This window comes from Clinocottus analis, unplaced genomic scaffold (genome assembly GCF_023055335.1).
Source record: "Clinocottus analis isolate CAN_PGR_092001 unplaced genomic scaffold, fCliAna1.0.p SCAF_14, whole genome shotgun sequence".
Classification (NCBI taxonomy): Eukaryota; Metazoa; Chordata; class Actinopteri; order Perciformes; family Cottidae; genus Clinocottus; species Clinocottus analis.
Window position 1 is genome coordinate 10,505,734 of NW_027175865.1, and position 15,511 is coordinate 10,521,244.

At 39.1% G+C, this 15,511-nt stretch overlaps 3 protein-coding genes across 9 annotated transcripts; all 3 read right to left on the minus strand.

The window, feature by feature from the left end:
- Positions 1-246: 246 nt before the first annotated feature.
- Positions 247-4,257, minus strand: LOC137784768 (zinc finger protein 853-like). 3 transcript variants are annotated; one of them, XM_068575673.1, is made up of 8 exons: positions 3,985-4,257; positions 2,743-2,841; positions 2,229-2,372; positions 1,927-2,052; positions 1,719-1,751; positions 1,195-1,359; positions 1,019-1,081; positions 247-966 (listed from the first exon to the last, which is right to left on the minus strand). In XM_068575673.1, the coding sequence occupies exons 1-8, from the start codon at positions 4,175-4,177 to the stop codon at positions 752-754; spliced, it is 1,038 nt and encodes a 345-aa protein (XP_068431774.1). In that variant the 5' UTR covers positions 4,178-4,257; the 3' UTR covers positions 247-751. The 3 variants fall into 3 exon arrangements, with proteins under 3 accessions (XP_068431774.1, XP_068431773.1, XP_068431772.1); XM_068575672.1 differs by having other exon boundaries at positions 247-952; positions 3,985-4,255; XM_068575671.1 differs by having other exon boundaries at positions 247-1,081; positions 3,985-4,256.
- A 360-nt stretch (positions 4,258-4,617) lies between these two features.
- On the minus strand, positions 4,618-7,031 carry LOC137784935 (progranulin-like). Its single transcript, XM_068575932.1, has 6 exons — positions 6,946-7,031; positions 6,480-6,626; positions 6,079-6,375; positions 5,769-5,942; positions 5,248-5,391; positions 4,618-4,980 (listed from the first exon to the last, which is right to left on the minus strand). Exons 1-6 carry the CDS (start codon positions 7,012-7,014, stop codon positions 4,852-4,854), a joined length of 960 nt encoding a protein of 319 aa, XP_068432033.1. The 5' UTR covers positions 7,015-7,031; the 3' UTR covers positions 4,618-4,851.
- A 924-nt stretch (positions 7,032-7,955) lies between these two features.
- On the minus strand, positions 7,956-15,096 carry fam133b (family with sequence similarity 133 member B). 5 transcript variants are annotated; one of them, XM_068576219.1, is made up of 11 exons: positions 14,967-15,096; positions 14,100-14,197; positions 13,199-13,277; positions 12,843-12,950; positions 12,727-12,759; positions 12,424-12,495; positions 11,910-12,008; positions 11,700-11,741; positions 10,794-10,886; positions 9,448-9,498; positions 7,958-9,122 (listed from the first exon to the last, which is right to left on the minus strand). In XM_068576219.1, the coding sequence occupies exons 1-11, from the start codon at positions 14,988-14,990 to the stop codon at positions 9,027-9,029; spliced, it is 795 nt and encodes a 264-aa protein (XP_068432320.1). In that variant the 5' UTR covers positions 14,991-15,096; the 3' UTR covers positions 7,958-9,026. The 5 variants fall into 5 exon arrangements, with proteins under 5 accessions (XP_068432324.1, XP_068432320.1, XP_068432322.1 ...); XM_068576221.1 differs by having other exon boundaries at positions 7,959-9,122; positions 11,700-11,738; XM_068576220.1 differs by having other exon boundaries at positions 7,959-9,122; positions 10,797-10,886.
- Positions 15,097-15,511: the final 415 nt, after the last annotated feature.

Here is a 15,511-nt window from a genome sequence, read left to right on the forward strand (position 1 = left end):
AAGGTTTGTCATCAAAGTCGAAATACCCACAGTACAGAGTTAGGATACTAATAACCTGTCGAGGCTACAGACTATTAAAACGGAATATGTATTACAGTAACATTCCTTAAACCTCAATTTAAACCACGTTTATATATGTTAGTCATCAGGCTGAATCTATTTTGTGTTGTTGTGACTGAATCTGCCTCAAAGCCCTTTACTTTCAAAATGATATGTAAAAAAATATACACAGGGAAGACATCCAACTTCAAAGAAGTTTTTTATTTGAGTCTACAAAATAGTGTATGAATACAGTTATATACAATAAACATGAACAGTCTGCACAGCTCTAGGATTGAATTGTCCCTCCAATAATGTACACTGGGTATCTCCTACAGCTCATTTTGAGGCATGTATGACATCCGTAGGATTTAGCCCATTATTTAAGTTGAAGACATGACATTCAAACCCTTTGGTCTGTGAAATCTCCTGTGCCGTTTCAGACGGGAATTATTGGAAAATTGTTTGCCACATATACCACACTTGTTCCTCTTTGTGTGGCTTTGAATGTGCTGGACAAAACTATCCATAGACTCTAAATGTTTTCCACAGATTCCACAAATATGAAGTGTGTCCCCTGCGTGTGTTAGAACATGTGTCCTCAGTGTGTACATGTAATAGAAAGTCTTTCCACATGCTTTACAACAATGAGGACCAGTCTGATTCTGACTGACAGACAGAGTTGATTTCTTTAAATTAGTTTTCTTTCTTTTCATAGGCACTTTTCTCTTGATACCGAATGTCTGTAAACGAATACGAGGTGTGGTATGCTGAGATTCCGCAGCTGGCTGGAGTATTCCACCAACCCCACCATCAGGCAGTGCTTCCAGAGGTTGATTTGAAGAATTAGGAAGCAGATGTCCCTTGCTGCTTCCCACACTGTTAATTTTGCTGAGGTCTTGAATGTAACTGCCTGCACAGACGATGCTGAATTCAGAGTCATGACCGTGATTTTCCGCCGCAATCATTTGACTGTTACCTTTTCGTATTTGCTCGCCCTCAATCTTCACTTGCACAGAGTTCTGCCAATCAGGATGACTCACTGGGGAAAAAAGGACAACAAAATTTTAGTTGGCCACAAGTTTGTACACTCTGTGAAAGGGAAGTTATGTATGCCAAGTTCCTAGTTATGTGTGCCAAGTTCTTAAACCAGACCTTGTCTGCACATTTCTTCTTCTTCTTCTTCTTCTTCTTTAACTTGAAGCAGAAGTGAGGCATGTTGGTCCTCCTGGTCCAGACTGCCAAGCTCTTGCTGACACCAGGGTTCAAGACTCAGGGGAGCGTCCTCCTCCATGGCAGAGACAGAAGGCTGATCAATCTCTAAGAGGAAGGACAGAGCAATGTATTTTATTATATTAATCGACTGCCAAATCTATGGCTGTACCACCTCTACTGCCCATCAACATGTCTCTTCATATTCTCACTGAAAAACGGATTTCTTGGTTTCAAACATTCACTTTTTGTTTTCTGCTGGTTTAAAGTAAACAGGGCATCATTGTGGCTCTGCATAGACTTCCGGTAACAGTAAATGAAGAGAAAAAGTTAAGACAAGCTTATAAAAAAATAAGTATTTTAGTTGAAAAGGTTGCATCCTTCTAACTCCAAATTTGTCAAATTGCAATGGGTAATAATCATTTTTTGACCACAGAGAGACATTTTGAGACATTTTGTAAACTAACCTGTGTCTTGGTTTTGCTGCAGTATTGCATAACCTGTAAAGTAAAAAGTTTGTGTTGTCAATAACTACATCTAGAAATAAATTACCATTGTCATTATTAGTGGTGGCACACAGCGTTTATCAAAAGCAGAACTTAAAAACATACGTTTACAACAAAACAATGGTAAAATAACAGCAAAATCATGAGAATTCCAAGAAACTGTACGTACCATGTTGTTTAGATATGTGCACCTCAAAGTTACATTTTCTATAAATTATTTTTGTACAGTATGGGCAGTGCCAGTGACTTCTGCCCTGGATCAAGTCTTCGCACGTACATGGTACAACAAATTTATCTGAAAAGAGAAAAGATAGCCTACTTACCACATGCTGACAATTTGAATGACTTCAAAGAACATTGTTTAGTATTTCATCAGCTAGCATACATGATAATTTCACAGAAAAGGCTAATTATAATATACATTTTAATAACAAACTGTCATACTTAGATTTTAATGCAAATAGGACTTACCAGTGTCAACCTCAGTAAAATGGACAGCAAATAGATAATGTTTTCTAATCAAATGTGTCTCAGTGGCTTGAATTCTCTTCAAGCAGTAGCGGCAGTTATCACTGGTTGCAAACCTTAAAAAGTCTGTGCGTGAAGTGAAGGAGTCTGGAAAATAAATCAAGATATAATCTAAATATTAGGAGAAAGTATGGCATTTCATAGAATGACATTTCATTGAATTACTAGAGTTATGAACAGATATAAAAAGTTATGAAGAAACACTTCACCAAAGGCCTCATACAGAAAGACAAATGACAGTATGAGCAAATCATCAGTGTCATGTTTTTACTAAAAAAACAGGTTGCACTTAACAGTAGTAGTGTTTTTATAATGACTGATGTAGCGCATATCACCTGTGTGACTACTACTGGTAACTGATGTCCATGTTGAAAACAACTTTTTTTTAGCTTCACAGAGGATTTTAATGGACTGATTTTACTGCAGAGGTGAATTTATTGCAAGACTTAAAGCCTACCACTGGAATTGTGCGGGGGGTCTCTGGCCTTGCGGGCAAGACTTGAATCTGATGCACCTGGAGCAGCAGCATCAGGGGTACTTTTGGCAGGGCGAGCTTCTAAAGAGTAAAAAAAAAAAAAAGCACTAAAGTAAAAACTTATGTTATATCAAAAACCATTGCTATTTTCTTGAGGTATTGGCATCATTCAAAATGATAGCCAGCAAAATGATGGGGTTGAAGAAAACACAGAAACAACGGTTTGTGTCAAACCCACGCTGGTTCGTGTCAAACCCACGCTGGTTCTGACACTGGAGATCTAATTAATAGAATGGCTGTGAAATGAAGCGGTCATTTACATGCCAATACTGCTGCCGGCAGCTGTCCTAAAGGTAACACATTGTTGTGGCATTGACAGTGTCATGTCCGTATCCATGCTGGCAGCATCCGGAGTTTGAGTGTTCGCTTACTCTTTTCTAACGCAGTGTGGGGATCGCAGTGAAATATATATTTTAATAAAAATAAGTGGTATGGCATATTTTTTTAAGCATGCAATTTACCTATTTAGGGTATTAAAACAGCCCATCTAATAAGAGGCATCACATCAATATCATATTTGCAACTATGCCATCAGTCTATATTGTTTTTCACTGACACTTACGTGCAACGGTCGCATTGCAATGACTATGCTAAGAGTGGTGCGAAAAAAGGCTGATCTGTCAGTACTGTGGCTTCTCCACACCACAGGCAATGACATCACAACTTCTAGTGGACCACACATTGTCAATAATATCAGGAGGTGTTTCCATTGCGAGAGATGAGAGACACGAGAGTAAGAGAGAGAAAATTTAGTACCTTTATGGTTCTTACTTAATACAGTGATGCCCCCTGCTAGATCGTGACAGACACCTAAGCAGCTCCGACTCTTCCTGTTTAAGCTAACCTTAACTGTCATAATTAATAACTAATAATAGACCATTATAGTACCTAATGGAACATTGCTTTGAAGACATTTCCTCGTATCTTCGACGTGAAAGTAACGGAAATGGAGTGAACCAATAATCGATTGAGCTAGCTCGCTACACTGAGCTAAACAGACAGCTAAAAGTTAACGTCAGTTAGCTGACGTCAGTTTCCACATCCTACTTCCATGTACCCCTCAACTGCAAGAAATGTAATCAACACTTCTTTGAGTGCTCGTAACGTTAGCTCTTGTTCTGTCGTTCAACGGCACAAACGAAACTTGCTCTCGAATGAACCAACCTTCTTTCTGTGGTGTCTTGGTTTTGAGGATGATGTCCAACAGAGAACGGTTACGGTCGTTTTCTTCCGTCAAACGGGTGACCTTCTCCTCGTAATCCGTTATGGTTTTTTCTACTGCGCCGAATATTTCAGAAGCAGCAGCATGTAGCCGCTCGGAAAAAAACACTTTTAGTTCTTCCATTTGGCTCATCATACCACCATTTGAAATCTCCTCACCTCCACCCGGAACCACATGTGAACGAGCGGTAAACCAAGGAAGTGACCCAAACTTCCGTTTATTGCCTTCAAAATAAAAGCCCTTTGATGACCACCACAGTTAACCGTTCAATAATATCCAAGTCCTGAAAACGCGTGTGACTGATCTATCAGGAGAATACATGAGATTATATATATATATATATATATATATATATATATATATATATATATATAAAATATTACACTACCATCTGCCTTTTTTTATAGAACGTTTTATTTAAAAATCATATTTTTGCAAGCGTTCAATTATCTGCTTCATTTAAAAAGATTATGATATGATTTGAAGTTGGCATGAGGTTCTTCAAAACTTGTCTATTTCTAAAGAGATCTTTCGATTAAACAGTCTCAACATAGTTCTGAAACCACAGCAATGGATTGGTTACAACATGTTTTATGGAATCTTGTGAAGCAGGTTATTGAAAACCAATGTTTACATACCACCCCTTGTGAGAACCAATACAGATAGCGTTAATATAAAATGAATTTACTATGGAGTGAAATCATTTACTAAATTATCCAATATCTAGGTCTGATGATGATGCATTAGATTTATTGTGAAAAATGTAAGGACATATGTAATGGCGAAACTTTCAGTGCACAAACTTGTCCTCAGTCTGATTTGGCTTCTTCCTGTGCTCCTGAGGGGATCTCAGAGTACCATTTTCTGCATGACATAGAGGTGGGGTCGCATGTATATCCTCTCTCACAGCAGTGCTTGTTATCTGCACAACACTGGCCCTGAATCAGAACAAGTGTTTATGTTAGAAACAATACAGTATAGACTGCAGTAAATATGAATTTAAAGTTTTAACCAAAACATTGAATCTTTTGTCAGTTGCATCAGTTTGTGGCGCTTATGATGTGGACATACACATTTTCTAACTCTGTTGATCATTTAATTATTCAATGCAATACATCCTGTATCTTCCTGTTTGTCGAAGCACTTTTGTCAAATTACTGCACCATTACTTCCTGATGGCTTTAAAATTTATGGCCAATCCATACCAAAGGGAAGAGACAGCAGCTCCATCGGCCTGTGGATCCTTTGCAGCAAGTTGTCCCTGCTGGGCAGAAAAACTTGGAATCACAGCGAATGACTCCATCTTCAGTGTTGACGCCCATGGCTTCTGTCAGAGCCATCATTGATGTCTGCAAAAGTTAAATACATACTGACCATTATACCCTGGTTAATAATACACTGCTAAAATTAAAGGAACACTTTGAAAACACATAAGATCTCAATGGTAAAAAAAAAAATATGTTGGATATCTATACTGACATGGACAGTTTAACGTCTTAGGAACAAAAGAACGCCACATGAGGCCGGTCATTGTCGTGGATCTGGAGGAACACAGGACCTACTTCATCAGCGTAGGGACTGACCATGGGTTCAAGGATTTCATGCCGTTACCAAAAGGCAGTCAGACTGCTGTTCTCTAGCATGTAGAGGTCTGTGAGTCCCTCCATGGATATGCCTCCCCAGACCATCTCTGACCCACGACCAAACAAGTCATGATATGTCGTACCTCTTGCAAGCTGCTTTTTTCCTCTGAAGGCAGACTGAGAGAAGCAGGCACAGACGACATGCTTTTCTTGGGGGAGAAAGGATATCTCAGACCTCGCCTCACACAGTGCGTATAAGTGAGGTCACAGTCGAAGCCATACGGACAACAGTGATAGCCATCCAGACAACACCGTCCCTACAAGTTACAAGTCACAGGTTATTTAATATATACACAACAAATAAATGCCAAACAAATGGGTTGTAAGCTTTGATTATCATGTCAAAATTGAACCATGGGAATTGCACGACAGTTGTCTTTGCAAAAGACTCACATAAGAGTAAAGGCAACAGAACCAGACACCTGTTGGGTGTCTGCAGCAGGTCGTGCCATCTGGACACACGTAATGGCTGTCACAACGAACAACTGAGCTCTTCTGTTGGTCTGACACTTGGTTGTTCACAGGCTCCTGAAGGGGAGAAACAGGTAGAGCAGGATGGCTTGGTTCCTCTGCGGCTTGCTTCTTCACCATGGGTATCATCAAAAACGGGTTTTTCACACACATCTTGGTAACCAAGTTACACTGAAACCCGGAGGGGCAGCAGTGGGCCAAGTCAGTGCAACACACTGCCTACAGACACATAGAGATTCAGAGTGGAATATTTGCAACACTTTTTATCACAAAATGTTAACAACTATAGGTCAAGTGACATTATATGTTGACAAGAGACTTACTTTTGGATAGGCGCAGCAGCTATACTCATGTTTCGCATTCATACAGCAGGTGGCGTGATCAGAGCAGACTTTCCCATCTGGGCAAGTGATGGAGCAGGATGCACACACAAACACTCCCACTAGCAACCACAGAGTTACACTCAACATCTGCAAGAGAGTAGTAGTTTGTATGTATCCTGTTTTAATCAGTTGAATGAGATATATTGTGAAGTTTAAAAAATAAAGATTTCCTGCAGACATCCTGTTTCCTGTTTATAAATCTGATTTTGTGACTTAATTGTGAAACGTTCCCTCACTCTGTTCCATCGCTCTAACTTTCAGTTTCATTTTAGCCTGAACAAGGATCTTCATTTCACTCAAAATATCACTGAAAGGTACTAATGTAAGTTGTGACTGATTATAAAGTAGTACATAGACTTATGTTAAGAAAAGGATTTAATACATATTCATAGTTTGTATCACTTACCTTGCAAGTGAAGTGATTCAACGGCTTACTGTCCTTTGTCTTCCACTTCCTCCAAACTGAACCAAGCATGCACTGCTTTATAGGGCAGATCGAGCCCTCCCACTGATCAAAATCTGAAAGTCAAAATGTGTGTTACTGTATTAACTGTCAGATTGGGACATTAGTGTTTCTGGCACTAGTTTACACCCGTTGACCACGCCTGGACTATAAAGGAGGGATTTCATTATCATTGTATGATACTGCAAACAACCCCCACACCGCAATGATTAAACAGAGTTTACATGCTGCTCGACCTTTGGTATGTTGACATTGTTCAACATCACAAGATCTGCTTGTAAAACCTCAAAGGTACTCATGTGACACGGAATGTTGTTTTTTTAAAGAAGAAAGTACGTTGAATGTATAAAACAATAATATACTTTACTTAGTGGGCGATAGAGCAAGAAGCAGGTTTTTCGAGTTATTAACTAATGTTTCACATAGTTTAACAGATGCAGAGGGAGAACTTATTTAGGTCAAATAAGAATTGTACCAAGTACAATCTAGAGGTACATGTACTTTTGAGTATTTCCATTTTCTGCTACTTTTAAGCTTAGAAAATAAACTTGCTTACAGGAGTCTAACCTGCACTGTGTTGAGTAGTTATATGCGCTCCCCCTCCGTCAGCTCCATTACAATGCTGCTTACATTTTAATAAATAAGAAGACATATTCCAAGATGTTTATCTGTTCTCTCTGGTTTCTGGAGTTACATATTCAATGTTTTTAAATAAATATGTAGCAAACCTATTGAATCAAACAACATAGCTCCTTTAAGGAAGCAACCTGATGATGACCCGCTACCAAACAGACAATCAACAAACAGGGATATGTTAATTATCATATTTCTTATGTGTACTGAAAACAAAGTAAATACATTTTGAGAAAAAAATCTAAAATAGTACATTTTGATGACAGATCTTAGCTTAAGATTTAAATGCATTTGTATAGCATATAGTATTAATTATTTATGTAAAGTGATCAGAGTACTTTTTCCACCAAATAATGGATGCAAAACACATTCTGGGTGAAAACCCGCTTTAAAAGGGAAACACACCAGGACATTCAGTGTCATAGGAGTACGTAATCTACTGTTTAATAGCCATCGAACAAGGAAACAGAGCCTGCAACCATCACCAACTGAATTATATTATTAATTTAACAATATATTAGTTTGATCCTGCTTTTTAATGGTAAAATACCTGAAGTGGAAGTTAACCTTATACATACTGTGTTTGTGGTTTGTTCCAGCACTGCACATCACAGTTTAAGTGTAAAAGAAGAGAGACAGTGCAGAACCATATTTACAATTGTTTGTATTAAGTGGGTAGGATAGCCATTCATTCATTGATACACATACAGACAAGATAAATTAAAGAGCCTCTCATGAAAGGTTGTAACTAATTAACAGAATTAAAAGCTAAAACAATACTTTATTAATGAATTCCCATTGTTTATACATTTACACTACAGTGTAACAATTCGTCTATCGGAACAATTATCCCTTGTATAAATGTTGACTGTGAAGCTCACATTTCTTATCATAAATCCAACTTCAATATGAGGCTGGCAAGACATTAGGTCATCTGGTCTACATGCACGACGCAGGCACGAGCATGACGACATCATCTAGCAACTAGAAATGCAAGATGTCGGGTATTAACCAGAGAGAGCGAATCCGACAGGGCCAGCATTCTGAAGATGAAAACAAGTGCCAGTCACATTGAAAGCTCCAAGATGGGGAGGTCGAGGGGGTCTGGAGACTCCACTTCAGTCCCATGGTCTAAAGAACGATAATCTAAAAAAAAAAAAAAACCTTCGTGGTAAAAATTAAGATACATTAAGATATGTACCGGTAGTTGCCGCTTAGAGGGACGGGTGGCTCCCTCCGTTTCACTCTCAGAACCACAGCATTACAAGTCTGTAGGTCTCTCGTTCAATCGAGATAACCAAAGCTGGATGGGAGAAGGTTTGAGGCCAAAAGCAAAATAACACTACATGTGAACTGTCAGGAGGATGAGAGAACCACAGAGATGCGGTTTTTTAATCAAGCTCCAAGTCCGACTGAGAGGCTGCCTTCTTTTCCTTTTTTCTGCCGTGTTTCTTGTGCTTCCTTTTCCTTTTTTTCTTGGATTTGTCCTGTGAACGCCAAACAGTTGATGTTAGTGTCCAAGTCATTTGCAGATGATTTAACAATGCACATTTGCTCGGAAGTGTAGCTACACAGATATGTTTTTTTTGTAATGTTTGTCACTTTCTGGCAGAGGAGGCATTTCTAATACAAGCTGGATCTGCGTTATTATGATGCCCTTCGTGTACACCTGTCCAACTCCTTTCAAGTCTCAATTAAATATTATCTACTTACTAAATTAATACGTTCCTGACTAGTCTTCGCTGTAGGCATGATTTGTACCAGATCAAACCAAAATCATAATCAGTACAAAATGAGTAGTAGATTTCTCACTGTTATTTTCTCCTTTTCCTCACTACTTCTCTTTTTCTTCTTGGCTTCAGTCTATGGGAGGGAAAATGAGAATATGAATTAAGGGATGTCTCCACAATGATAAAAAAGTCCCTTTCATTCAACTAATAGTTCATAATTGTGGCGTGTTCAAGAATCCACAGTTAGGTTTCCAACCATTTGAGCCAAATTATTTCCTCTTTTAACTGTTGAATAAAACATTTGATGCCTTTAACCTCCTCCCTATACTTAAGAATCCCGCATTTTACTCAGTTTCACAATCATTTTCATGCAATAAAAGGATTGTTCAGAGAAGAAAAAAAAGCCCTGATAATTGACAAATTTGAATTACTTAGACCATCAAATGTGAGCGCTATACTTTTAGATGGTGGTACTTTGGTCAGAGTCTCTACCACTGGTTTCACTCGCTTGCTCTCTGAGTCTCACGCAACATGTAGAGCGTCATGAGTTGAACTTGCAGTAGCCGTCAATCTGATTGGGCCCACCTGGGGTCCTGACCCTCCTCGTCATTGAGGTTTGGAGGGAGGTGAAATACTGGCAGTCTTTGGAATTTAGGAGTTTTTCCTTTAAATTACTATTCATCAGATTCTCCATGAAGCATGACAGACAGAAAGCCTGTACATCTGGACGAGTGTGAGGGCGCCAGCAGAGAGAACTGAAACTTAATATATTTGGCAATTGTGTAATAGAACTGTGTGTAGGTATAAAGTTAAGCTGTCAAGCTTACACAACTGCACTTCAATGGGGAGTCTTGCAATGAAGACAAACCAGAGATTTATCTCAGATCAGTACTACATACTGATCTGAGATAAATGGGTCCAACTCAGAAGTCTAATGGGTTCAACTCAGAAGTCTACCTCATGTACGGACCAGAAATAAAACAAAACCAAAAAGCCAACCATTTAAACACTACTCTGATTTTGACAGTTTCCTCAGATGCTTGTCATGAAACATTTTTGATTGTCCAAAGGCCTGTACTGTTACCCTATAATGTTCAGTTATTTATGACTGAACAAAGCTGAAATGCCAAGTGTCTTGTTGACTAAAACTAGACTATGTCTGATGTTATCTTTGACTAAATATTTGAAGGATGAAGTTGAATAAATGTAAGGGAAGTTGCAAAACATATACTGGAACAGAAATTTGGGCACCTGACAGCACATGAACAAAAAGAGGAACAAAGGGCTTAAGAGGAACGAAGAGGACATGAGGTTAACAGTCTTTTACTGGAAGTCTATTGGGAGTTAAAGGGATTTGAATAAAAGTGTTTGCGGAACAGCTATACGTGGTGAAAGAGGTTACATCTACAAGCATATAAGAATACTTACTACCTCTTCACCCTCAGATTCTGCAGATGACTCTGAAGAGGAGTCTTTATAACTTCGCTCAGCCTTCCTTTTTCTTTTACGACTCTTTTCATCCTGACAGACACAAGATTTACATCACAATTATGAATGCTTCATAACACCCGTTAAAACTTATTTGGACTGGCACGAACAATAGATAAGTAATACAAAGTTTTTCAAAAACCTCACGTATCTGTGGAAATACACAAAGTAAAAAAGTAACTAACACCATCGAAAAGTTAGAGTTACTGTAGAGTTGCGATTACAAATCATTTTTTGTAGTAGTGTTTTTGAGTACTAGAGTCTCGCCAGAAAACCTCTCAATTGCAAAAAATTTGAGTCCCTCCAGAAAACCTCTCAATTGCAGCACTGTCTGATGGTCTCCCCCGCACAATCCTGGTTTTGCCTTCAGTCTTTTGGTCCAGAAATATGGCACTACCACACTCCCGACACCGACACTACCCTGCCTCCAGCAGGGTAGTGTCGGTGTTGGGTGCAAGGACCGGCGGAGCAGAGAGGTGAAACTTTTGTTTCTGCTCGGAGCAGAGCGCCAACTGCAGGTCAAAAGGCAGCATCGAACCCGAAACTGGGTCTTTCTACGGTGAGCTGGTCGCTGCTAAAGGCCCTGCTGGAGTCTGAGCTAAAGGAGTTTGTGGTGATCTTGTATGATTACGTCTGATTTCACTCGGAATCCAACCAGGTGGCGTTCAAAATAACGATATAGAAATAGAAGACTGTTCTCGCTGATGGTCTTGTATACTTTTGTCGGTCATAAAGAAGCATCAGTTTTAAAATCAAACCGTTTCATCACCAGTTCAAAGTGCAGAAGAGCGAAATAAGAGATAAGAGAAATTACTTTACGTGGGTTACTGAATACAAGTAAATTACCTTATCTTTGTCCCCATCTTCCTTTATTCTTTTCTTTTTCTTCTTGGGAAAAAAACAACAACAATAATTGGTTTAAACACTGGCATTTAAAAAAATGTAAGTCAATGTCGGACAACTGTTTAAATTGCCCATATTTTAACACTAGAACCCGATTCTATTGAAGTGCGCTGCAAACAGAAAGACAACTGTGCTGTTGAAAAAAAGAGAAACCTTGGTTTCAGTATCAGATTCTCCCTCTGAGCTGTCTGATGCTCTCCTCGTTGAGGACTTCTTCCTCTTCCGCTTTTTTTTCACACTCTTCTTTTCATCCTGTAAACACAAATAGAAAGGCAATCAAACAGTGTAGTGCTCCATTATGTTCAAGACAATTTAATGGAGAGGTTGAGCCGACTATGAATATTTTTTTAAACAGATCAGCTTGAGCTACATAGAGTCAATATATTTCTGATCAGCTGGTCAACTAAATCATCAAAAACACCCCCACTGTTCTATATGCAAACACAGGAAGATATTAATATAATTTAGCACCACAAGCAAACAGCAACAAACAGTAATCAATCAATCAATCAATGAAGACAAGTCAGTTAGTGACATCCAGCACAGAAACATCTTGGTTTGTCTCTACGTCAAGTGTACCTTCCTTCTTAATTGCAGTAGTTTGATTAGGGGTCATAACACGTTTTTTGTCTTTAACTATGACACATAAAAGTTTGTAATGACTTACCACGTCTTCAGATTCTGTGGAGAAGCTGCTAGGGGAATCAGAACTCGATGAGGAGGAGGAAGATGAAGAATGCTTGACCAAAACACAATGAAAGCAGGATTCATTAGATTTGATGTGATTTACTTGTTTGGGAATTGGAAGACAATAAGGGACCATCTCAAAGTACAAGCCGAAGTGTGTGTGTGTGTGTGTGTGTGTGTGTGTGTGTGTGTGTGTGTGTGTGTGTGTGTGTGTGTGTGTGTGTGTGTGTGTGTGGTTGCTGTAGCAATACAGGCCATCAAAATACTGGAGGTCTCTCCTCACCCTGGTGGATTTCTTCTTCTCTTTCTTCTTTTTCTGAGCACAAATAAAAAGCCAAAGTCAGCAAAAGATGAGGATTTAAGAATGAGGTAATGTCTGATAAAGGTGAGATGCCATACCTCTTTTTTTTCTTTTTTCTCCTCTTTTTCCTTGTCGGTTGTCTTTTTGTCTTTGTCCATTCCAGCTAACAACTTCTCTCTGTTTTTTGCCAGTTCTTTTCTCCATTTCTGAAAACAGCAGCACATATTGGGAACAAGTATTAAACAATAAGCCAATTGTCAACAATATTGACAATTAAACAAGATTGCAAATTGTTCCCCATATGCAACTACATCTTCATCCAAACATGGTGGGTGGTTTTGTAGTAGAGTTAAAAGACTACCATACCTCAAGCCATTATTATTGACACTCATAGCTGGAAAAAATTGTAACACAAGATATGGGGATCATGAAGGTCTCAACAATACAAACGTACCACGTTCATTTTGTCCTCAAAGTCAGCCAAGGCTCGAGAGCCCTTCTTCTTTTTCTCCAGCTGCTCCTTTAACTCCTCCCTGATGAAGAGACAATAAATCAGATATGAGATTTCAGCAGACATTAGATTATGTCTGGCAATACGATGAATGTCAGCGGCACCTCTTCATCTCACCACTTACCTGACGGCTACTCCTTTCAACAATGCATGTTCTATGATTAATTATTCTTATTATAAAACACAGTCAAATAGGAGTAATGCCCTTGACTCATTTTTGTATTAATAGTAATGAGTAGTGTATGTCCCCTTTACATTTTAATAGTGCATTGAAAACATGTTGCTCTTTAAATAATGCAAATGCTAGTTTCATAGGAGCAGCGGGGTCACATTTTTTTAAAAACTCTGTACACTTTACAGAATAATTCATTTATTTTCTAATAAATCTGTTCCTGAGACAAATATAATTTGTTTTCTTTCTTAAAAACAACTGGAAGCTCTTTGTCTGCAGAAGGCTAAATTATTCATGGACAGAATTTTTTCTTGCAAGTAGATGTGCCTTGAATGGAACATGGGGAAAAACGTATGTAAATATGTAAAAAGGGTTCAAAGATGCTGTTGGTAGTTGAATCTTTCTTATTTATAATAAATGCATTGGGGCAATCAAATAGACCCCTGGTTTACACACATCAGAGGACTTCCTTTACTGCTCTCAATCCTTGTTGGCAGCACACTTGTTAGAGCACCGTGTCCTAAAATGATGCCGACGTTGCAACTACACTGATTTGGTAAAACATGATCACATAAGGATGAAACCTTGCACATCTCTAAATCGAGCAGTGATATTGATTGACATGGATGCAACACAATCCTTAATGCTGCTTTATGTCTGTCCTTTACTCACCATGTTGGTCGAGGTCTGCTTAAATAATCTTGTATTGTTGGTCCAGCGTTATTTGCCGGTCCCCTGGCTCGTGAAGCAGCAATGGGGTTGATGTAAGCCTGGGACACCAAGCAGAGAAAAGCATGTCATACATTTCTAATGGAGGTTATTGAAAAACAGCCAGATACTAGAGATTACATTGAGATAAACACTACCCTGCAACACAGTTCTGCAGCAACACACGTCTCCAATTTACCCGTATAGGCCCTCTCAAACAGTTCAACCTTAACACAACACATGCACATTGTGTGCATTCATAATATAACCATATGATACACATGATGTATTGCTGGGCCGCTGTATTAAACTACAACAGTGTAACGTCACAGTTATAACCAACAAGTCAACAACCAATGTCATTGGCTTTAGAGAGATACCCGTCAGCTGCAGACAATATGTGCTTCAATGACAACGTTAATAAATTGGTAAGAGCAAACAACGTGAACCAAAAACACTGGACTACTTGCAAACAGTTTAATAGGTGGCTGTTTGTATTTTAAAGATGTTTACAGACAGAAAAACACACCGACGTCATCACGAAAAGACGGTTGTTTTTCTTCGTGCTGGTACCGATAATCGACTCGTGACGTCTGCTTCAAAACGAGAACCGAGTAACTCGAACCGAGAAACCCGTGACACGAAATGAACTGCACGTATCTTCCTCTCGTGAGCCATGTTGACGCGCGTGCTAGGAGAGGACTGCCCGGGCCTAGCACCAGACCCACCAGCGGAGGGATACATTAACGTCGGGCTCCTGTTGTGCTGCGTTGTTGTGTCTTTCCGATTATAACCGCCCATTAAGAGCCGCGGGTGCGTGACACGACTCACCACTCGGTTGTCTCTCTTTCCCATATTGAGTTAGTGATGGGGGAAATATCCGAGGGAGAGGGCGACCATTAGTGCTACCTTGCTACCATTGAGCCACACCAGACTCTGTTAATGGAAGCTGACGACTCTGAGTTTTTTTAACCAAACAAAATGGTGAAATACTGCCACCTAGTGGTCTGGAGTGTGGATCGGGACTCAAAGAGTGACATCAATTTGATTCTTTTAGTGTTATTTACATTTGACATCAAAGTGTGCCGATACCCATAGAAATACCACGCTCAGTCCCATAATTTTAATTCTGTATGTGTTTTATAAGTTAATCAAAACATGCATCCATCGATAAATACATGCGTCTTCAAAGTTTAAGTTCTGGCTTTGAAATTGACAGTTGTAGTGCAATAGACTTTTTACTACAAATTCTAATTTTGTTTAGAAATATTTATATTGTAATGTCCTTGTGCCAATGTGAAATGTCTGTGGGTCTCTCGTTTAATCGAGATAACCAAAGCTGGATGGGAGAAGGTTTGAGGCCAAAAGCAAAGTAA

Excerpts from the sequence above, each read along its gene's own strand:
- LOC137784768 (XM_068575671.1), bottom strand. The coding sequence starts at position 4,177 with ATGATGAGCCAAATGGAAGAACTAAAAGTGTTTTTTTCCGAGCGGCTA. Across the intron at positions 2,373-2,742 it reads CCCCCCGCACAATTCCAGTG|ACTCCTTCACTTCACGCACA; the intron begins GTAGGCTTTAAG and ends TTTATTTTCCAG. Across the intron at positions 2,053-2,228 it reads TTTTACTGAGGTTGACACTG|ATAAATTTGTTGTACCATGT; the intron begins GTAAGTCCTATT and ends TTCTCTTTTCAG.
- LOC137784935 (XM_068575932.1), bottom strand. The coding sequence starts at position 7,014 with ATGCTTGGTTCAGTTTGGAGGAAGTGGAAGACAAAGGACAGTAAGCCG. Across the intron at positions 5,943-6,078 it reads TCTGTTGCCTTTACTCTTAT|GGACGGTGTTGTCTGGATGG; the intron begins GTGAGTCTTTTG and ends TGTAACTTGTAG. Across the intron at positions 4,981-5,247 it reads GCTGCTGTCTCTTCCCTTTG|GGCCAGTGTTGTGCAGATAA; the intron begins GTATGGATTGGC and ends GTTCTGATTCAG.
- fam133b (XM_068576219.1), bottom strand. The coding sequence starts at position 14,990 with ATGGGAAAGAGAGACAACCGAGTG. Across the intron at positions 14,198-14,966 it reads GAAAGAGAGACAACCGAGTG|GCTTACATCAACCCCATTGC; the intron begins GTGAGTCGTGTC and ends TTGGTGTCCCAG. Across the intron at positions 12,760-12,842 it reads AGAAAAAAGAAAAAAAAGAG|AAAAAGAAGAAAGAGAAGAA; the intron begins GTATGGCATCTC and ends ATTTGTGCTCAG.